General features: G+C 40.1%; 1 protein-coding gene and 1 long non-coding RNA gene across 2 annotated transcripts; one reads left to right on the top strand and one right to left on the bottom strand.

The window, feature by feature from the left end:
- Positions 1-3,210: 3,210 nt before the first annotated feature.
- Positions 3,211-22,719, bottom strand: MED4 (mediator complex subunit 4). The gene is made up of 7 exons (XM_026454245.2): positions 22,528-22,719; positions 18,181-18,247; positions 14,588-14,758; positions 10,898-10,955; positions 9,358-9,444; positions 7,593-7,724; positions 3,211-4,422 (listed from the first exon to the last, which is right to left on the bottom strand). Exons 1-7 carry the CDS (start codon positions 22,650-22,652, stop codon positions 4,250-4,252), a joined length of 813 nt encoding a protein of 270 aa, XP_026310030.1. The 5' UTR covers positions 22,653-22,719; the 3' UTR covers positions 3,211-4,249.
- On the top strand, positions 4,248-7,742 carry LOC111522993. Its single transcript, XR_002725404.1, has 3 exons — positions 4,248-4,462; positions 4,545-4,653; positions 7,527-7,742. It is a non-coding gene; the product is annotated as an uncharacterized LOC111522993 (long non-coding RNA).
- Positions 22,720-23,629: the final 910 nt, after the last annotated feature.

The following is a 23,629-nucleotide window of genomic DNA, read 5'->3' as shown; positions in this document are numbered from 1 at the left end:
CCATTGTTTAACTGCTCACAAAATGTCGTTATCATCTAACACTCAGTTTATAATGAAATAACATCGATTGCCTCAGAAATGCCTCTTTATACAATATAATTTGTTATTCTCTCTTCTTCCTGTGAGCTATGGGGGATTATTCTTTGTACTGGCTATACAGTTAGAGGAGATACAGGTAGGGAACCCTGCAAGGGTCTAGCATTAAGTAGATTCTGGCTTTAAACAAGAGGTGTAAAGGGGGCCCTTACAGTTTTCTTTAACATCTTCAAGCCAGTCCTCCAGGGATATAAATTGAAATTTATTCTTTTTTTAGGAGATAGTCTTACTCTGTCACCCATGCCAGAATGCAGTGGCACAATCACAGCTCCCGGGCTCAAGCGATCCTCCCACCTCAGTCTCCCCTAGTAAGCTGGCAATATAGGCGCGTGCCACCATGCCTGGCTAATTTTTGCATTTCTTATAGAGATGGGGTTTCACATGTTGCCCAGGCTGGTCCCAAACACCTCGACTCAAGCAATCGGCCCACCTTGGCGTCCGAAAATGCTGGGATTACAGGTGTGAGCCACTGCACCGAGCTGAGGTTCATTCTTGCAATTATTATTTACTGGGGGCCTACAAAGTGCCAGGCACTATGCTGAGAAAGCAGAAACCTACTTAGAACACCCATGCATTTCACATGTCACAAGTATAGCAGAAGTTTAGGAAGATAAGATTAGTGAAGAGAGGCCCTTAAACAGTTACAAGTCTTTATAGCACCAAGATCATTTCAAAAAGACGACGGATATTCCCAGAGTTAAAAGTTGTACTTACCGCTAGGCACGGTGGCTCACGCTTGTAATCCCAGCACTTTGGGAGGCCGAGGCGGGCGGATCATGAGGTCAGGAGATCGAGACCATCCTGGCTAACACAGTGAAACCCCAGCTCTACTAAAAATACAAAAAACTAACCGGGCGAGGTGGCGGGCGCCTGTAGTCCCAGCTACTCGGGAGGCTGAGGCAGGAGAATGGCGTGAACCCGGGAGGCAGAGCTTGCAGTGGGCCGAGATCGTGCCACTGCACTCCAGCCTGGGCGACAAAGCGAGACTCCATCTCAAAAAAAAAAAAAAACAATTACTTATCCGTAGGAAAGAATAAACAGCCTACAGATTTCCTTAAAGGGGACACTGGAGAATCAAATACAAGATAATAACTTCCTATGAACAAATTTAGAAATCTGCCCACAGAAGTGTGCAAATGTTTTTCTTCCTCTGCCCTTTGTTTTTAGCCCCAAGGTGTTTCCCTTTACCACCTAAAAATAACTGCTGATGCAGCTGAGGGGCATGGATTTGTCCACTCGCAACCTCAGAATACATAATTCTTAGGCAGATCTTACTCTAGCTTCCCAAAGCAACAACTGCACAAAGTTACACCAATATCAAAAACTGGTACTTGTGAGCCCAGCATGGTGGCCTGTAATCCCAGAACTTTGAGAGGCTGAGGCAGGAGGACTACCTGAGGCCATGAGTTCAAGAACAACCTGGGCAACACAGTAAGACCTCATCTCTGGAGGAAAAAACGAAAAACAAAAAACAGGTACTTTTGGGCTAGATTTGTCCCACAGTTTATATAATCTAATTTTAAATGCCTGGGCATACACTCTAGTTTTGGCCAAAATTTCTACCACTCTCTGTTAAGTAGTATCTAGCCACTCCTTACATTTGTGTTAGTGGCCTCATTTCTGAAGATAAGTTTGAGTTTATGACCTTTTATAGACAAATCATCTCCAGAGGCAGTTATTCTAAGGGAATCTACTGGGACACACACAAAAAAACTTAAAAAACATTTTCAGAAATCTATTATATAGACTTATGATATCTGACTTAGTACTTTATATAGTTAAGTCTCATTCTTTCTATAAAGCTGATGGAATGTACATTTGTGTAATTTTCAGGGGAAAAGTTTGGATTATTTCTGATAGGCAGGATAATGACCCCCCTTTCCCCAAAAATGTCTATATCCTAATCTATAGAACCTATGAATGTTGTTTTGTTAGACTGCAAGGAAGAATTAAGGTTGCAAACAGGATAAAGGTTGCTAATCATCTGACTTTATTTTTTTTTTATTTTTATTTTTGAGACAGAGTCTCGCTCTGTCGCCCAGGCTGGAGTACAGTGGCCGGATCTCAGCTCATTGCAAGCTCCACTTCCTGGGTTCACGCCATTCTCCTGCCTCAGCCTCCCGAGTAGCTGGGACTACAGGTGCCTGCCACCTCGCCCGGCTAGTTTTTTGTATTTTTTAGTAGAGACGGGGTTTCACTGTATTAGCCAGGATGGTCTCGATCTCCTGACCTCGTGATCCGCCCGTCTCGGCCTCCTAAAGTGCTGGGATTACAGGCTTGAGCCACCGCGCCCGGCCTCATCTGACTTTAAATAAGGTTATCCAGTGGGCCTAGAATGATCACAGGATCCTTTATATATGGGAAAGGTAGGCAGAAGAGCATCACACTAATGCAGAATGAGAAACACTCACCAACCAGGGGCCTGGAGCAGGAGCAAGGGCGGCCTGTAAAACCTGAAAGATGCGGGGAACAGATTCTCCCCTATGGCCTCCAGGAAGGAATGCAGCCCTGCCCACACCTTCATTTTAGATGAGATCCACTTTGCATTTGTGAGTTACAAAACTAAGATAAATTTGTGTTGTTTCGAGCCAAGTTTGTGGTAATTTGTTATGGCAGCAACTGAAAACTAATACAGTATTAAAGAATTTGAAAAACACAATCCTTTTGAATTTATCCTAAATATTTGGTAATAAAAATAAGCAGTTAAATTATGGCACATACCACAATAAAATTTTAGCCATTAAAGTTAATCTTTCAAGAATGTATCCACATGGATCAATATTCTTAGTATATGGAAAAGGAAAGGTTAAAATTAGATATTGTGTTAGTCCATTCATAAAAATAACCCTGGGGGGAAAGACATTCAAACATTATATGTTCTTAATTCTAGATGGTAAAAATGTAAAATTAATCTCCTATTTTCCAATTTTTCTAGAGATCAAAAATAATCAAAAGGAAAAAATGATGGAAAAATGGAATTCTCAGTTCATTTGAAGAATACAGATTAGCAACTGAAAAATATAGCAGTATCTCAGGAAATATTCTCATTTTACAAAAAAGAGTATATGTGAACTTTAAAAAAATCTACACTAAAATATGAATTGATATTATCTCTGGGTAGAATGCTAACAATTTTATTTTCTCCTTTGTGCTTTACTGTATTCACTAAATGTTTCACATTAAATGTTGTATTACCTTTGAAATCAGAAGATACATTGTCTAAAACTGATACATCAAGAAATAATTGTATAAGCATATTACTTAAATACAGAGGTTACCACCAGAAATCAGAAGTGGTTAAAAGTGACTCCTGAGGAACTGCAAGAGGAGGAAGGTGAAGGGAAGAAATGGTTGCTTTCCATTCTAAATCTTTTCACACAATCTATTCTTAAAATCAGACAAGGCTGTGGTAAGGTTTTTCAATTATTAAAAAAAAATTATTTCTTCTAATAGGAATGTGGGCCTTTGAGAAACCTATTACTTGTAATAGGTTTCAGTTCAGTTAGTCACTTAAGTATTATAAAATGCAACTGGAGTTACAGAAATAATTTCCTACCTACACTGACAGTATATTTCAACTAAAAAAAAAAAAAAAGCATACAATGTACAAACAAATTTATTTACAAAAATTACAATAATTACAAACTGTACAAATTGAGATAATTTCCCATTCCTCCAACAGAAGCCAAGAGCCTTTACTGTCAAATGGGAGTTTTTGTTACTTTTAAATGACACACAAAAAGAAATAAGATGCCTATTCAGTCATCCACTGCCAGCTTAAAAATGCTTTTCTAAATTCCAAGAAGCCTATACGTACATGGATCATTTCCCTCAACTCTATTTCTAGAACAGCTACGTACAAATCCAGCAAAACTGGAACAGAACAGGGTAAGACAGCACATAGCAACTGCTTTCTCTTTTCAACAGTAAATGTTGACTATTCCCCTAAATATCTACCTAGTGGCTTAAAACTAAAACTATAATCTTTGGCTTTAAAAAGAAAGTTCACTTTGACTTTCAATAGCTGCACAATTCTACCAAAGCCAGTATTTACCTGGTTATTCTTTGTCACCCATGGTTTACATTTCCCTGCTACTGTTAAAGAAATGGAATTCTACAGTATTCAATTCTGTATATTGTCTTTTACGGTTTTTCAATCAGACTCACTACTACTGCTTGAGGAGTCCGTTGACATAATCTCTACATCATCTTCATTTTCTTTATTATGCCCAGGAGGTTCCAACAAAAAGTCACTACTATGATTTGGTGGTAACATATTCATCGACATATCATTTGACTGCCATGGATACTGTGGAGCAAGGACATCTGGAGAAAAAAAGAAGCATAGATAAGAACAGCTCTATTTGTAATTAATCTAGTTCTTTTTCCTTTATGCAAACAATTTGAAGTATATTTTTAAAAATTTTACTTTTCTTTTTTTGAGACAGGGTCTCACTCTGTCACCCAGGCTCGAGTGCAGTGGCATGAACACATCACTGCAGCCCCGACCTAGGCTGCAATCCTCCTGCGTCAGCCTCCTGAGTAACTGGGTTACAGGTATGCACCACCATGCCTGAGTACTTTTTAAAGTTTTTGTAGAGATGAGGTCTCACTATGTTACCCAGGCTGGTCTCCAACTCCTGGGCTCAAGCTATCCTCCTACCTCAGCCTCCCAAAGTGCTGGGATTACAGGCATAAGCTATTGTGCCAATTTTTTTAAGACTAGGAAAAAAATACACATTTGGCCAAATTAATAAAAATCAAATTTATCAAGGAAAAGTGTGATATTTTAGCAACTGGGGATTTTTTTTAAAAAATCAGGCTGGGCGCGGTGGCTTAAGCCTGTAATCCCAGCACTTTGGGAGGCTGAGACGGGCGGATCACGAGGTCAGGAGATCAAGACCATCCTGGCTAATATGGTGAAACCCCGTCTCTACTAAAAATACAAAAAATTAGCCAGGCGAGGTGGCCGGCGCCTGTGGTCCCAGCTACTCCGGAGGCTGAGGCAGGAGAATGGTGTGAACCCGGGAGGCGGAGGTTGCAGTGAGCTGAGATCCAGCCACTGCACTCCAGCCTGGGCGACAGAGCAAGACTCCGTCTCAAAACAAAATAATAATAAAAAATAAAAAATAATAAAAAAAATAAAAAAAAAATCATACTACTCTGTAAGAAACTATTCAAATAGTCAGTTGACATAATTTTTCTTTTGTAAGACATTTATAATTACAAATTTTTCCTGTATCTATGTATCTATTATATGTATATATAATATATAATTACGTATACTAGGTTATGTAGATTATTCTACGTATTATAAACAGGTAACAGGTACTTTAGTATTATAATAGATTTGTATGATTTCTTGATAGAGGAACTGCTATTGTAAATGACTCTCATCAAAGAGAGGTTGATTAGCAATGTATGCATATGAAATTCCTTATAAAAAAGTGCCCAAGTCACATTAAAAGTCTGTATTTCTTTTTTTTTTTTGAGACGGAGTCTTGCTCTGTCGCCCAGGCAGGAGTGCAGTGGCCGGATCTCAGCTCACTGCAAGCTCCGCCTTCCGGGTTTACGCCATTCTCCTGCCTCAGCCTCCCGAGTAGCTGGGACTACAGGCGCCCGCCACCTCGCCCGGCTAGTTTTTTGTATTTTTTTAGTAGAGACGGGGTTTCACCATATTAGCCAGGATGGTCTCGATCTCCTGACCTCGTGATCCACCCGTCTCGGCCTCCCAAAGTGCTAGGATTACAGGCTTGAGCCACCGTGCCCGGCCAAAAAGTCTGTATTTCTGAAGCAAAGGGACAGAGCCCGTCAACAGGTATAGTTCAAGACTCAAAGACAGAAGGCAGATTTTTAAAGTGTCAAAATAAAGAGTTATGGTATTAACCAGAAAGGTATGCCAGTTAGCTTCAAATCTACCCTTCTCTCTGGCCCCTGAAACCGTTTCTCCTTTGCCAGCTGCCACAATTAAGTTTTGTCAGTAGAGGGCACAGGTGGGACTCCGTTGGCAAACAAGTTTCACTTCCTGGATCGAGTGTTTTTGTTTCCTTTACTGCTGTGATGCCTGGTTGGTGTGCAGGACATTAAGTGGTGTTCACCACAGCAACTTTCAGTGACATCTCTAAAGGTGGTTTCCTAGCAGGTTTCACCACAATCCCAAAGGGCAGCTTCCCAGCAAGTCTCCCTGGAACCCCAGTGGGTAATTTCCTGCTTGCCAGTTCTGGCCTCTGACGCCTCATCTAACTTCTCTGCCATGGAGTGGGCCACAACTACACTACACCCTCTCCAATGACAGCACCATGATATGAGTATTGGCCTTGGGATGGGGCTGGGGAGGACTGTTTCTAGGTCTGTCCCTTCCTTGGTCCAAAAATGTGGCAGTGACTCCCCATATTCTGTTTTTTCTGTAGTTTTAAAATATGAGAAATATGAGGTGATATCCAAGGATATCACAGTTTGTTCCCCAGATTGTACTTTAGGTAGCTAACAAAAATGATGCATACAAAGCATTATGAATGACACAATGACAGTCTTATGATGTAACATTCAGCAAAAAATGTATAGCAGAAAAAAGGAAACAGGCTAAAATATTTAAAGTGACTGCCTCAGAAAGGGTATATTTTTCCTTTTTAAAATGCCTTTTTCTACTTCCCAATGTTCTACCACATCAAAACAAAAGTCACCTATAAACTATAAAAGATGAGGAATAATATAAAATAAATATATATAAAAACAGCACAAACCTATGAAAAACTTGAGGAAAACTGAAGCTCAGAATGAAATGGATCTCACAGAAATACTATTTTATAAAGTTATAGAAGTTTATAAAAAGCTATTGCTATTCATTTTGTCAACCTGGGGGTTGTTCAGGGGTGTGTTCACTTTATTCCATAAACTGTCTTACTCTATTTACATAGCGTGTTTCACAATTATAAAAAAAACCTATGTTTAGAGCAACAATTTTAAAAGAGAGGCCTAATGCCTGAGGAAGACAGTGTAATATTTGCAAATAAGAGAAAGGCAGCTTATTCTAATTTCATACCTCCCTCAAGGAGAATCTTGAGAGAGTAGAATAAACTGGCAAAGAATCTAGCTATTACAATGAACTGGGTCTGAGAGCCGGGCACACTGGCTCACACCTGTAATTCCAGTACTTTGGGAGGCTGAGGCAGGCGATCACTTGGGGTCAGGAGTTCGAGACCAGCCCGGCCAACAGGGCAAAACTCCATATCCACTAAAAATACAAAAACTAGCCAGGCGTGGTGGCACACGCCTGTAATCCCAGCTACTCAGGAGGCTGAGGCACAAGAATCACCTGAACCCAGGAGCCGAGACTGTGCCAATGCACTCCAGCCTGGGCGACATAGTGAGACTGTCTCAAATTAAAAAAAAAAAAAGTGTCTGGAATCTCAAACTTGGTTTACCGAAAGATATTCCAACTTGTCATCTCTGGAAAACCTTGATCTGTTTGGAAACACTCTTTGGCTTAACATTACCTGGCAATCTTCCTGCTGCGAGTGCATCTCCCGGTAAATGGCCATTCACACCATTAGTGGAAGGATTGTTCATCTGACCCAGTAACCCACTTCTCATCTCTAAATCAGTTGGGTACGGTCTCCGGGGGTCCCCTAAAACAATAAAGACTGCATTTAATTCAATCATATTTTTAAAAATAAGTGTTAATATGCTTCTTTGACATACTCATTTTCCTTGGTTCACACTGAAAAGTTCAGGCTACATTTTCAATTTTGAAATATAAAAGTCATCTGGCTGGGTGCGGTGGCTCACACCTGCAATCCCAGCACTTTGGGAGGCCGAGGTGGGTGGATCATCTGAAGTCAGGAGTTCAAGACCAGCCTGGCCAACATGGTAAAACCCCATCTCTACTAAAAATATGAAAATTATTTGTGCGTGGTGGCACGCACCTATAATCCCAGCTACTCTGGAGGCTGAGGCAGGAGAATCGCTTGAACCTGGGAGGCAGAGGTTGCAGTGAGCTGAGATCGCGCCACTGCACTACAGCCTGGGCAACAGATCAAGACTCCATCTCAAAAAAAAAAAAAAAGAGAGAAAAGTCACTTTATAAATTGTTATTAATAGCATATTACTTTTAAAAATACATGCATTTTAATTTTTCTGAATCTTTCCAAGAATAAACTATTTTCTATACTTTAAAAAAATGAGAAGTCTTTTTTTGTAAACATTCTGGATGACAACTTAAGAAAATTATCAATCTCAATTATTCAAACTTAACTGTATTTTCTAGCAAGAAAATGACAATGATATATGCTAGAAGGGAGAAAAAAATCATGACACTTATAAGACGGAAAGGACTGGAATGTTTAATAGAAGGACTGTCTCAATTTAAAACTTTTTTTTTTTTAATTTCACCTTTTTGTTTTACTTTTTTTTCCTCATGCCACCTTGTCTAAGATGAAACCTTTTTCTAACCAACCTTTCATCTGGTCATTCAGAAACTAATTCCTGTAAGTGGCGAAATAGCAGGAGCAGGTAATGTTCATCCCAAAGATGACAGCACACTAAACAGCAGTAAGTGGTTGACAAAAACATGACTAGATTTGGACTGATTTTTCGGGCACATCTCACCAACTGCAGATTACTCATCCCCAAAATTATAGTCACCCTTAGTGCTTTCAGCATGGTTACACAGCACCTTCAGGAGTTACTGAAGTGGAGACAACTATTAATATTTCCCCTTCCTCCAATAAGGCTGCTACCTTACGTCTCCTGTTTTATGTTTCATCCACTGTCATTATAGTTGCAGCCTAATACTTTCTTTTGCTGTCTAATTATCCCAGCTCTTTCCAAGCCTGTGTGTTCACTGTTGGGTACAGAGCACTTTGTCTTTAGCATCTAAGATAACTGGAACTGTCTTTCTCAGGCTGGAACCTTTGTGGAAATCCTAATGGCTCTAATGAGTTGGCTTCTGGCCAGCCCTGATATAATGGGATATAAATCCAAAGCTTTAGAAGCATCACATTATCTTGTACTTTAAAAAAAAATCAAATTATTATTTCAAAAGAGGAAAGAAACATACTCCCTAGCAATAATGGCTTCACAGAAAACAAAATTTATAAAACCCATGGCCTATATCATTACTTATAAACCATTAAAGATGTGGAAATATGTGGCAGAGGTTTCTAAGGATACATACATTCTAAATTAAATCTATGTGTGTACACAGTCACCTAAGAATTTTCAAAATCACATATATCTAGTATAAAACAGGAGTGTGTTTACCTGGAACCCAGGTCAGTGGAGCACATACAGCATTACTTGCACTGATCCTATGTGCATACTTAATTATTTCTTCAGAGGAGATAGCACCTGAAAGAGTTAAGAGGATAGTATAACCTGTAGTCTAACAAACATACAAGTTTAGAAATGTATCTATCAGTTACCCATCATATTTTATTTTAAATTATCTGAAAATAAAATAATCTCAGTCACCCGCCTTCCTTAACAATATCTACATATTTAGTATAAACTTAAATCTCCAAAAACAGGACACTAATCCAGAAACATTAGCTGACATAAACAAATTTCGGAAATTAGCATGACAGCACTCAATAATCTCAATTATTGACTACCGTTAAATACTATTACTCTTCTGAAAGCAATAGTGAGCACAAATAAAATGGAGAAAATAGTGTTTTATTTCTCAAAGACATCCAAGCTATGAAATCAGAGCAGACAGTTCACACCACTCTGTTTGATCAATACGCCCTGAGGCTCTTACGTAGACCTAAGTAGAAAGATGTCTACAATGTATTCACTAGGTGAACAAAACACTGCTAAACAATATGTACGATATGACCTGATTGTTTAAAATACATGTACATATGTGTATTTGTATTTTTATTATATACATACTCACAGATCTAGAAAAAAAATCTAGAAGGACATATACCAAACATTAATAGTTACCTCTGAGAAGAACCACATACTTCATTTTACAAACTTTAGATACTGTTTCAATGTAACAAAGTGTATGTAAAATTTTTGAAGATTAAAAACAAAATCAAACTACAGTCTAGAAGTCAATAGCCAGCCTCAATCATCTCTCCTAGAGATTTGTTTGTTGCTACAGAAGCCTAACCTAACTCAGAAGAATATTAGCTATTTTTCATATGCAACAATAAAAAAGTAGGTTCCCAAAAAAGAGGTTAGACAATACATCTCAGATGAATAAATGTAAAATCATATGTACAAATCACTAAAGGCAAGTAACCAAAGTTGTAATTACAATTCTGACCTTTAGTATGGCAAACTAAAAAGTCATGTAAGATCCGTAACAGAAGCCTTTGAAAGAGGGACAGCAGGCCAGGAAGGCATGTGGGGCCTCTGCACCACCAAACGTGCTTACAAGCCAAGACTATAACTGGCTCTGACTTCATGACGTTTCAGTCCCAGCTCAGTTGTCCAATGGATGTCCTTTCACTCTCTGTCCTGGCCTTCAAGATTTGGTACAAATTCCACTTCTAATCCGTATTTCTCTTTCCCTCTCCCACCAATTTTATAAACTCACTGTTTTTACTGCACATTTGGGCACACAGCCATAAACTGCCTTGTATTAATTGCTTTTTATAATCTGAAAAAGGATGTAATACTTCTACCTCCCTCACAACACCTAGCACAATGCTAGAACATAACACACTTTACAATAAAAATTTATTGAATCCTTTCAACAGCAGCAAATGATTATCAGTAATATCCTCTTCATTGGTCTCTTGAAAACAGAACCTTAACTTCTCAGGTCATTCAGTCTTCCCATACCAACCTTTTCTTGCTTTTTCTATTGACTTGAGTTTCTCCTTTGCTTGGTAAACAGCTGTTGCCTAATTTAAACAACATAAAAAAAAAATGTGGTTTATTCTTCAACTATATCAAACTTAGTTTTTGGCTTAATTCACAAGATCCTTTATCCCACAAGAACAATCTTCGAAACTTGGAAATCCCAACAATTATCTGTAATGTTCTGAAATACCTCGACATTATTTATTTCAGTCATATTTAATGAAAGAAATATTATATTTATGAACTAGTCTCCCATTCACAAATCAGTTGTAAAAACAAAATATAAATTGGATTGTCTACTTTTTCTTCACGTTTTCTATCATAAACACGCAGGAGATATCCAGACCATGCACAACCCCAAAAGCATCCTATTCTTGTAACTAGTTCAAGAATAAAATACCCTTTTTTTTTTTTTGAGACGGAGTTTCGCTCCTTTTGCCCAGGCTGGAGTGCAATGGTGCAATCTCGGCTCACCGCAACCTCCACCTCCTGGGTTCAAGCAATTCTCCTGCCTCAGCCTCCCAAGTAGCTGGGATTACAGGCATGTGCCACCATGCCTGGCTAATTTTGTATTTTTAGTAGAGACGGGGTTTCTCCATGTTAGTCAAGCTGGTCTTGAACTCTCGACCTCAGGTGATCCACCTGCCTTGGCCTCCCAAAGCGCTGGGATTACAGGCGTGAGCCACCGCGCCCGGCCTTAAAATACCTTTTTTTCCCCTAGTTTGGAAGATACAACTTTAAATTCATATGCTTATTCATTTATATATAACCTCAATGTTTAATGAATTTAAACAATTTATTATAACACCACCCCCTCCAACCTCCCAGGTACGCTAAAGGACAAAATGAAGTTAACCTAATGTATGCATATCCTCGACTATGACCAGTGGTTAAGAGTATGGAGTCAGGTCAGGCACAATGGCTCACACCTGTAATCCCAGCATTTTGGGAGGCTGAGGCAGGCAGATCATTTGAGGTCAGGAGTCTGAGACCAGCCTGACCAACATGGTAAAAGCCCATCTCTACTAAAAATACAAAAAAATCATATGGGTGTGGTGGCACACGCCTATAATCTCAGCTACTCGGGAGGATGAAGCAGGAGAATCGCTTGAACCCAGGAGGCAGAGGTTGCAGTGAGCCAAGATTGTGCCACTGCACTCTGGCCTGGGCAACAAAGCAAGACTCTGTCTCAAAAAAAAAAAAAAAAAAAGAGTATGGAGTCAGAGAGATCAAGGTTTAAATTCAATCTACTTTTTAGCCTCCATAGGTAAGTTAGTTATTAAAGTCTTGGTTTCTTCCTCTAAATGACGACACTGACTTTATATAAACTGTTATGAAAATGGAAGTAATGCATATAAAATGCAAGGCATAGAGCCTGGTGCCTAAGTGCTCAATCAATGTTAGTTACTACTATTTAAGTCATGAAATTTAGTTTTATGGTCCTGTGTTCGCTGTCTTTAATTCTTTGTTTATAACACAAAGTGGGAAAATCAAACAAACTGGATACAATTATATGAAAAATGCTTAGGTTTCAATAAACAGTAATTGAAAGTCTGTTAGTATCCTGCTAACTACAATAAGCTAAAAAATGAATATACCTGAGACTCAAAGGAAATTGACCAAACTATGAATAGTGGCATTCTTTCTGCAGCTGAATTAAAAACAATTTTTTCCCTCTTCTTTCCATTTTTCTGTATTTTCTGCATTTCGTTTGATAAACAAGTATTACTTACAAATGGAAAAACAGATTTATATATATATACAATATATAAACATATAAACAATATATTTTGAGACAAATTTTTTTTTTGAGACGGAGTTTCGCTCTTTTTGCCCAGGCTGGAGTGCAATGGCGCGATCTTGGCTCACCGCAACCTCCGCCTCCTGGGTTCAAGCGATTCTCCTGCCTCAGCCTCCCGAGTAGCTGGGATTACAGGCATGTGCCACCATGCCTGGCTAATTTTGCATTTTTAGTAGAGACGGGGTTTCTCCATGTTGGTCATGACTTAAAGAGTCTCCCTCCGTCACCCAGGCTGGAGTGCAGTGGCATGATCCCAGTTCATCGCAACCTCCACCTCCCAGGTTCAAGAGATTCTCCTGCCTCAGCCTCCCAAGTAGCTGGGATTACAGGTGTGAACCACCATGCCCAGCTAAATTTTTTTGTATTTTTAGTAGAGATGGATTTCACCATGTTGGCCAGGCTAGTCTTGAACTCCTGACCTCAGGTGATCTGCCTGCTTTGGCCTCCCAAAGTGCTGGGATTACAGGCACAAGCTACCATGCCCGGCTGATTTTAATTTTTTTTTTTTCAGACAGTCTCGTACTGTCGCCTGGGCTGGAATGCAATGGCGCGATCTCGGCTCACTGCAACCTATGCCTCCCGGGTTCACACGATTCTCTTGCCTCAGTCTCCCGAGTAGCTGGGGTTACAGGCACACACCACCACACCTGGCTAATTTTTTTATTTGTAGTAGAGACGGGGTTTCACTATGTTGGCCAGACTGGTTTCGAACTCCTGACCTCGTGATCCGCCTGCCTTGGCCTCCCAAAGTGCTGGGATTACAGGTGTGAGCCACCATGCCTGGCCTGATTTTAATATATTTTAAAAGACTATTTACTAATGAGTTGTTTCCTCAGTAAGGGTGATTAATTTACCCTGAACTACGCAGGCTTCTAGTTACTGGAGCTCATTTTGACACATCTGTTAAGAGATTCATCAGTGGTTAAGGATGCCAGCAATGTCTGGTCAACATGAGAATTAAGCTCAGCTATTTCTGCAATACTATCATATTATATTAGTTAGGACTTAGTGAGGTAACTGGGCAAATAGTAGCAAATAAATTGCCTCTTTGAAATAGTAGCCAAGAACAGCAAAGGAAAAACCCAGATCCTGGATATATGTCCAAAGCCTACCTAGATGAGGATGAATGACTAAATTAATGTAAATTTTAATCAATTTATAAAATGTGTATATATTTTTACTGATTTCAAAATATATAAAAAATGTTCCTGATTTTTATCTTAAGGATCAGAGATCAGGAAAAAAAAAAAGATTTAGACTACTGATATTAAAATTCATATCAGACCAGGATAAAAGTAAAACTTTCCATTCCTAAAATTCAATACTGTAAAATCCTTAAGTAATGAAAATGTGGCTCACAAGTAATGCAGGCTATCTGAAAACATAAGTAAAAAAGAGAATGACAGTAGCCTTTCATTCAAACATGGGCAATGGTTAGTGACAAGATGTCACTTTTAGACTTGGAAAGTCTAGTTTTTTTGGCCGGGCGCAGTGGCTCACACCTGTAATCCCAGCACTTTGGAAGGCCGAGGTGGGCAGATCACAAGGTCAGGAGATGGAGACTATGGTGAAACCCCGTATCTACTAAAAATACAAAAAATTAGCCGGGCACGGTGGTGGGCGCCTATAGTTCCAGCTACTCAGGAGGCTGAGGCAGGAGAATGGCGTGAACCCGGGAAGCGGAGCTTGCAGTGAGCTGAGATTGCGCCATTGCACTCCAGCCTGGGGGACAGAGCGAGACTCTGTCTCAAGAAAGAAAAAAAAAAGGAAAAAGTCTGGTTTTCTGCTCTTCAAAATACTGACAACAGATTTTTCAGAAACAGATTAAACAATATCCTTTTTAACCTTAAGAACCAACCTCTGTCAACTTACCAGTATCTGTTCTGCTTCCTTTAGCTGTTTTTGTAGTTGCTGAATATCACTGTCTCTCTTCTCTACTTCTTTTTCTAAAACTTGCATTTCATGATGAATTTTTCCCTGATTAAGTGCCAATTTCATTAGTTCTTGAAATTCCCCATCTCGGTGAATTAACAACTCCAGGACCTGTCAGATAACAGTCAATTAAATCAAACAATAGACTACTGAAAGGCTGCACTCCAATGAAACAAAGAATCCATAAGTGAATTGGCTAGGCTATAAATTTCAACACCTTCAAAATATTATTCCTAAATCTTGTTAAGAATAAAAATAGCCTACCTATGATTGTTTTGGGAAACATAAATATAAAACTTTTCTACTTTTTCAGCTATTCTTTCATACAAAACAAAATAAAACTAGTCTTTCAGAACTAACAATATGGCAACATGAGCAAGTTTAGTGATTTCCTAGGGAAGATACAATTCTAAAGTTTATTCTTACGGCTGAGCACAGTGACTCATGCCTGTAATCCCAGCACTTTGGGAGGCTGAGGCTGGCAGATCACTTGAGGTCAGGGTTCGAGACTAGTCTGGCCAACATGGTGAAACCCCATCTCTACTAAAAATACAAAAATTAGTTGGGTGTGGTGGTGCCTAAAATCCCAGCTACTCAGCAGGCTGAGGCAGGAGAATTGTGTGAACCTGGAAGGTGGAGGTTGCGGTGAGGCAAGATCATGCCACTGCACTCCGGCCTGGGTGACAGAGTGAGACTCTGTCTCAAAAAAAAAGAGTTTATCCTTAAAAATACAACATAGGCCAGGCACGGTGGCTCAAGCCTATAATTCTAGCACTTTGGGAGGCGAAGGCAGGCGAATCACCAGAGGTCAAAAGTTCTGACCAACATGGAGAAACCCCATCTCTACTGAAAATACACAATTAGCTGGGCATGGTGGTGCATGCCTGTAATCCCAGCTACTTGGGAGGCTGAAGCAGGAGAATCACTTGAACCCGGAGGCAGAGGCTGCAGTGAGATGAGATCGTGCCATTGCACTCCAGCCTGGGCAACAATAGCGAAACTCCATCTCAAAAAATATATATATATAATGAAGGTTCTCCCAAAACTTAGTATTTGAGATGATTTTAGGTGGCACCAAGAACTTAAAAAAGCTTTTACAGTTACACATTTGTGCTAATATATATTAGAAAAAACTGAGACACTGAAACTCTGATTTTATGCACAGTATTACTTATGATGAAGATGATCATAAAAATACAGTGATTTCGCCAGGTGTAATAGCTCACGCCTGTAATCCCAGCACTTTGGGAGGCCGAGGTAGGTGGATCACGAGGTCAGGAGTTTGAGACCAGCCTGACCAACATGGTGAAACCTCGTCTCTACTAAAAATACAAAAATTAGCCGGGGGTGGTGGCACACACCTGTAATCCCAACTACTCAGGAGGCTGAGGCAGAAGAATCTCTTGAACCCAGGAGGCAGAGGTTGCTGTGAACCCAGATCATGCCACTGCACTCCAGCCTGGGTGACAGAGCGAAACTCTGTCTCACAAAAACAAAACAAAGCAAAAAAACAGTGATTTCATAAAACAGTAAATAAACAAGTGGTATGCAGATATGGCAAAACCCTTGAAGGCTAAAACACATAAAATAGAAAGTCTGGTGGTTCATATCTCTAGTCCTCCATTTGCTAGCTGTGTGACATAGGGAAAGTTACCTGCCTCTCTGAGCCTGTGTTCTTAATTGGAAAAGGAATATAATATTAATAGTAGCCATTACATAAAGGTTTTGTGAGGATTCATGATATAATGCACTTTAAGTACATACAGGAAGAGCTCAGCAAAGGCTAGTTATTACGATCACCACCCCAGTACAGAATTAAGATGCAAGTTTAGTCTAAATACCCTTACTTTACTGTGCAAAGTAGAGAATACTACTTCAGAAAGAAAATAGTTATCAAAATTCAGAATCAATTTTAAAACTATTTTAAAAAATGTGTTGAAGACTAAAAAATACAAGTGTGCCTCTTCAAGCTCCTTTTGACATGAAGTTCCTCTCATTTTTACAGGAATTCTTCTAATACAATAGACAAAAGACTGAGCTACAAACTGCCAAATATTAAGAGTATTTTAAATAAGAACAGAAAGCTTTTTCTGTAAAAAGTAAAGTATATTCTCATTCCTCCTACATCGTAGCAGAAAGCTAGGTTTCCATTTCTGTAAAAGCTGTATTATTAAGGCAAGTAGTACACATTAGTTCCATGACAACTTTCAAGAAGTTTTCACAGTTTGAACTAATTTGTATACTACCCATGAGTAAAAAATATTCTCTTTAGATATTATTGTTCAGTAGAAAAAAATTATCCAACTAAAGTCAGAAGACCTAGGTTCTGGTTCCACTCACCATTAACCTCTAGCTCATCTGTCCACCCTGGAACTCAGTCTCACAGGAGGTTGAACTGAACATCGTTAAGATCCTTTCTAATTCTAAAATTCTATATAACATTATAACTATCCAAATAAAATGGTGGCTAGAAAATTTTCAAATGGGCACATCCCTCTCTAATATTAACAGTTTCAATGAAAATTACATAGGAATCCACAGTACTAAGTACAAGATACAATTCACAGAATTGCTACTCTTTAGAAAGTACAAGAAAGGTCAGCGCTGATTATAGGTCTTAATTATCGTCTTCTGAATAATCTGTGTGCCTGGTTCATAGCAAGCATTTAATAAGTGTCTATCAAATAAAGTCAAGCCTTGCATTTTACTTCTTGCACATTTTGTATAAATTCCTATTTAAACCCACAGGTATTAACAGAGTACCTGAGAGACTAGTAGTCTTCTATTAACATATTTATCTCTAGCCTCTTTCTCTTTTGAAAAAACAAAACAAAAACCTTACCACCCCTAAGGTTATCTGTTTTTCCCAGCTTGTGGCCTCATCTGGATCCCCTCCTCCCCTTTTGAGGCTCACTGACACTTTTCTATTGAGTCTGTCAGATTTCCCTGCCCTCAAAACATGTCGTAAGATAGAATTAAGATAATGATGCAGACAAAAGATTTATTACTGTCTCCTCTTCTACTTTACATCATTTTTAGAAAGGTTAATCCTCTCCATTCATCTTCTCTCAAACATTTTTTTTTGGCCAGCTATGGTGGCTCATGCCTGTAGTCCCAGCACTTTGGTAGGCCAAGGTGGGGAGGATCACTTGAGGGCAGGAGTTCAAGACAGTTCAAGACTGGCCTGGGCAACACAGTGAGACTATATCTCTACCAAAAAAAAAAAAAAAACTTCTTTTAAATTAGCATGGCATTATAGTGCATGCCTGTAGTCCCAGGTACTGGTGAGGATAAGTGGGAGATTGCTTGAGTCCAGCAGGTTGAGGCTGCAGTGAGCACTTGTTTATTTACTTGTTAATTTACTTGTTTATTACTTACCACTTGTTTATTTAATTAAATAAGTTAATAACTTAACAGGATCTAATATTCCTGTTCTCAAAGTAAATATAAATAGGAAACTTGCAGAAATCAAGTTTTTGTCTTTTTATTTAAAAACAAAGAGAAATTAATTAATTTAAAAATAAGCCACTTACCTGGTTTTCCTCTCCAGCCTGTAACAACTTCTGGTTTCTTGAAATTGCCAGCATTTCTATAAGTTCCCTAAAAGAAAAACCAACAACAACAAAAACCCTTTCACAGCATGCTGAACACCCAGGGCTACTCCCTACAGTCCGCTATGACTGAACTTCAGCTCACCAAGACTCGGTTGTGCTGCTTACCAAACTTATTTATAAAATTTCCACTTAATACTATCATTATATAAATAGCTATCACCTAAATGCCAATGAAATATGATTGTAAATAGAGTTCTTTCTATAAAAACCCTAATGCTTGGAAAGACTCCATAGAGGCTTGCAAAGGACAGCTATAAAGGATGGACCAGGGAAAAGTCATAAAAACTAAGGGTCTGCCCTAAGACTGCTTGATGAGAGGCTAAGTTCTCATTTTGATTTGATCTAGAAATCAAACTACAAATTGCAGACAATGCATTATGAGTGATTTATACAAGAAAAACTCGTACATGAGGGATCTACAGGCCAAATCCAGGACATCTGCAGTTTTTGTAAATAACATTTTCCTAAGACAGTCTGCCCATTAATACACAAATAGTCTATGGCAGTTTTCCCAATACAGAGGCAGAGTTGAGTTGTTATAGCAGAGACTATATGGCCCACGAACCCAAAAGTATTTATTATGTGGTCTTTGCAGAAAAAGTTTTCTGACTCCTGTCTTACATAACATGATTAGTGAATGAACATATGTTTATACATTTTAAGGTAAAATAAAACAAGGGATGCATGGACCATTTTTTAATGATTCTCCACTTTATTTGAATTTTTAAAATTAAAATCAACATCTATCAGGGATAGATGTTTTTACAGGGATATATTTATATATAATAAATAAATATATAAGAGGGATCCTTACACATAATAAAATGATACCCTTTTAGGATGCTCATTTAATAAATATGACGATTTCCCTAAATGAAAATTAGCAACTGATGAGGAAAATAAGATTGGGAAAAATGTGTAGCAGCTAATGTTTACATATTAGTTTCAAACTTGTTGATAGATGGGACTTTTGAGAAATTATGCAGGAGGGGCAGTTTCACAACTAGCTATCTGACACTGCTCTGATCAGACCGAGTGTTTGTACTTTCTCACTGGCTACCACGCTATTTTTACCTTCAAATTTCCACCCTCCTTCCAGCTAGCCTTATATTATTTCTCTGGATCATGTCAACTGGACCCAACCCTTCCCGCTACTACTTCCCCATACCATTATTTATGAAGTAATCAATGAATGAAAAAAAATAGATATAAGAATGTAAAGTCTTCATTTATTCACTAATTCATCAAATACTTATTGAGTGCCTATTATGTGCCAGGCACTTTCTAGATACTCGAGGTATCAAAGGGAACAGTGGCACTTAAATTCTAATACAAGAGACAAGAACTACTAAGAGAAGAAATAAAACTAAAGTGATAAGGGTTGGCAAGGAAATAAAGCTATTTTTTATTAGAGACTATTGGGAGAGTGATTGGCTACTTTAACAGGGTGGTCAGAGAAGGTCTTCCTAAGGGCACAGCTTTGACATAAGACACAGATAAAATGAGAGAAGTCAGCCAAGAGATCTGGGAGGAAAGAGTGCAGCAGAAGATACAGATAGTTCAGTGCCCCAAAGATGGATCTGAGGAGGTGTAGCCAGGGCTTGGTACAGTGGGGAGAGGAAAGCAAAGTGAGGATATAGCAGCCAGGTGGCTAGGGGTAAGATTACGTAGGGCCTTACAGTTATGGTAAAGATTAGTGTTTCATTCCATATTCAATGAAAAGCCACTGGATCATTTTAAACAGGGAAAAGGCATGACCTGATTTATACTTTTAAAAACTGCTGAGCGATTTGGTAAACAGACTGTAAGAGGGCCAGAACAGGTGGTTTTTGTAGTGTTCCAGGCAAAAAATGACATTGGTTTTGACTAGGTCATAGCCTCCAGGACTTAGTAATGGTGATGGAAGAAACATGGACAGATTTCAGATATCTTTTGGAGGTAGAGCTATCAGGACTTGCTGATGGATCAACAGTGTATGAAAACAGCATGTTACGTAAACTTTTTCGTGTACGCCACAAGTGAGACACAAACGGTTGAGAACCTCTAGTCTAAGTAAAAGCTGGTTTCAGGTGGGGCAGGGGTGGTGCTGACTGGAGTGGGGCTATGGTAGGAGATGTGGGATAAGCCTTCCTCTGTTCTTGCAAATCTGGGAGTGTGAGTCCACAAAAAGCTTTACAAGGCTTGCCTTAGGCACAAGAGTACAGGGGAGGTAGAAGTCTCTGGCACAGGAGTAGAGGGGAGGTAGAAGTCTCTAAGACTTAGTCATGTTCTGTAACAGTCCAGGACAAAGTAGAAACCTCTGTCCTCCCCATTTGTGAAAAAGAGGCCAAAGGAAGGCCCATACTCACTCTCTGGTTAAATATGTGGAAGTAAGAGCCCTGTCCTGCTACAAAGAAGGTGCATTTCTGGCATAGTGCATTAGAATACAGCCACAATTCCCCATAGAAATAAAATTTCCATAGGGGTTAGAGCCTACATTATTAGTGGTAATACACTTTTCAGGTAAACAGAATTAACAGGCTGGTGTGGAAACCTCAAGACTCCTATGAACATGGTTCCGTGGAACAATGAGTTTTTGAGTTACAAACAGGTTAAGTAAAACGTTTAGACTACAACCTGTGTTTCAATTTTTTAAGACTGTCTCTTTGCATTACATTTTACAAAGTAATAAATATCCTGAAAGACTACATAATCAGGTTAATAGAAAAAAAAAGATCCTAAGTTATAAATCCACTATTTTTTAAAGCCAAGAGGCTCAACCTAAAAATATGTAAGGTACATTCGTGAATTTTCTCATTTCCATAAATGCAAGCCAGACACAAATTACATTCAGAGACTGACAAACTTCACAGATCACAGAATCAGTACACATAACTATGTCTGAGTGAGCACATGAGACTTTTCTGGAAGCCAGTCGCACCACCAGAGCAGCTTCATTCTGTGAAGAAATTCCAATGATCCGCTCGCCTCGGCCTCCCAAAGTGTTGGGATTACAGGCGTGAGCCACCACACACGGCCATAATACAGTTTATTTTAAACGGTGGATCAAACACATAAGCCATTTAATTTCTGGAGTCTATTTGTTTTAGGGTTTTCTTCCATCATTAAATATTGTGCTGACCTGGTAACTTGGTAGCAATACTATGGCAAGGACTAAATTTACACCAAAGATAAAGTGCTGATTATATCAGGTATATTTTAAAATACAACAGATAAGATTTATTCTAAAGCTGTCAAAGAATGTTGGCTACAGAAAAAGTGACATTTGAGCTGGAATCTGAAGGATATATGAATCATTCACCAAATCGGGGGAAGACTGGGAATGGCACTGAAGATGTGGAAGTCCGACTAAAGAATTTGAACTTTACCTCACTGGACAACGCAAATCTACCAATGAGGTAGGTTTTATATCATTTTTCTGCAGAAAAGTAATATAACATGCCTTTTAAAACTGATCTTGGCCAATATAAAAGGATACAGTGCAGAAGCATGAGGCAATTAAAACTGGGAGGCTGCATTTAAGAGTAGTTATGAACAGCGGGGCAGGAACGAGAGGGCAAATGTGAGCAACATTTTAGGAGGTAGAACCAAGATAATTTACCATCCACGTCTATGTGAGGGAGTCAAGGAAGGCTTCAACTTGAAAGACTTATCATGAAAAGCGACAGAATACAAAGAATGACATTTAATTTCATCTCCTATCTCTGATACACAACTTGCAACTCCACCAAGCCAGGTTTTTTGCACTTGCTGTTCTACCTACCTGTGCTGCCTAGTGAGTCTGGCAAGCTCATGCTTCCCAAACAGCCCTTTCTTCAGAGGGCCTGTCCTGACTACAACCAGGAAAGGTGCCTAGCCCCTGTGCTCCAGTACCCCGCAGCGCAGCGCTCTAATAAAAACAGGCTTCAAGGCAGTTTACACATTTCTCTCTCTCTCGACAGCCGGCATTCAGCCTACCCTGCACTACTGTCTCCCTAGTGCTTGGCACCCAAGGGGCGTTCCATAAATGTTAAGCGGCTGGCTGTGGACGACGAGGCTCACACCGCGCGAGTTCTTATCATTACTAAAATTCCCTCTAACGGGAAAAACCAACGTCCAGAGTGCCGGAGGGCTGCGGACCCCACGTCCGTGACCCTCGTGCACCCGAAACTCCCGAGCTGGCCCTCCCCGCCGACCCCCAAGAACGAGCACAAACGCTGGGCCGGCCGGCTCCGGGGTCAGTGCCCCGGCCTAGCTCCAGCCCGGCTCTCAGGCTCGCAGCATTACCTAGACAGGACCTCCAAATCCTCAAGCGCAGACAGCAGCCGCTCTCGTGTGCTGTTACCACTCGCCACTCCCAAGCCGCCTCCCAGCCTCTCTTTCTCCCTCTCACCACTCGAAGACGCAGCCATTTTCCTCACAGCCGCGCCGCCGGCTAACACGCCGCTGACGGCGCTGAGCGCGCTGACGCAGGGGCGTGGCGAGGAGGCGGGCTCGGAAGGCGGAAGAGTCATCCAGGAGAGGAACAAGAGGCCCGGCGAGAGCGCCCCCTTTGCGCCTGGAGGGGCGCACTGCGGGCACCGGCGCCATCTGCTGGGCCAGCGATAGCTTTCGGGTGCAAACCCTGGGAGCCAGGGCTGAACTGAGAACGGGGGGGGGGGGGGGGGGGGGGCGGTGCAATGCAGTCTGAATCTCCTGGGCCTAATGTTTTCTTTCTTCCTGTCTTTCTTTTTCTTTCTTTCTTTCTTTCTTTCTTTCTTTCTTTCTTTCTTTCTTTCTTTCTTTCTTTCTTCCTTCCTTCCTTCCTTCCTTCCTTCCTTCCCTCCTTCCTTCTTTCCTTTCTTTCATTTCTTTCCTTCTTTCTTTTCTTTCTCTTTCTTTCTTTCTTTCTCTTTCTTTCTTTCTTTCCTTTCTTTCCTTTCTTTCTTTCTTTTCCTTCCTTCCTTCCTTCCTTCTCTCTCTCTCTCTCTCTCTCTCTCTTTCTCTCTTTCTCAAGTCTCGCTCTGTTGCCCAGACTGGAGTGCGTCGTCGCAATCTCGGCTCACTACAACCTCCGCCTCTCGGGTTCAAGAGATTCTCCTGCCTCAGTCTCCTGAATAGCTAGGATTACAGGCGTGTGCCACCTCGCCCGGCTAATTTTTGTATTTTTAGTACAGACAGGGTTTCGCCATGTTGGCCAGGCTGGTCTCGAACTCCTGACTTCAATACATCTGCCCACCTCAGCCTCCCAAAGTGCTGAGATTGTAGACGTGAGCCACCGTGCCCGGCCCTGGGCATGATGTTTTTCAAGCAGCGATGAGAAGCTTCTATGAAGTGGTTTTTAAGACTTTAAGGGAATCACATAATAATCTACGTCTTGTGTTACTTTCTTCATGAGATCGGCCGAGGT

This window comes from Piliocolobus tephrosceles, chromosome X, assembly GCF_002776525.5.
Source record: "Piliocolobus tephrosceles isolate RC106 chromosome X, ASM277652v3, whole genome shotgun sequence".
Lineage (NCBI taxonomy): Eukaryota > Metazoa > Chordata > Mammalia > Primates > Cercopithecidae > Piliocolobus > Piliocolobus tephrosceles.
This window is presented reverse-complemented; position numbering and strand designations above follow the sequence as displayed.

Excerpts from the sequence above, each read along its gene's own strand:
- MED4 (XM_026454245.2), bottom strand. The coding sequence starts at position 22,652 with ATGGCTGCGTCTTCGAGTGGTGAGAGGGAGAAAGAGAGGCTGGGAGGC. Across the intron at positions 18,248-22,527 it reads GATTTGGAGGTCCTGTCTAG|GGAACTTATAGAAATGCTGG; the intron begins GTAATGCTGCGA and ends TTTTTCTTTTAG. Across the intron at positions 14,759-18,180 it reads AGGCTGGAGAGGAAAACCAG|GTCCTGGAGTTGTTAATTCA; the intron begins GTAAGTGGCTTA and ends GTTATCTGACAG.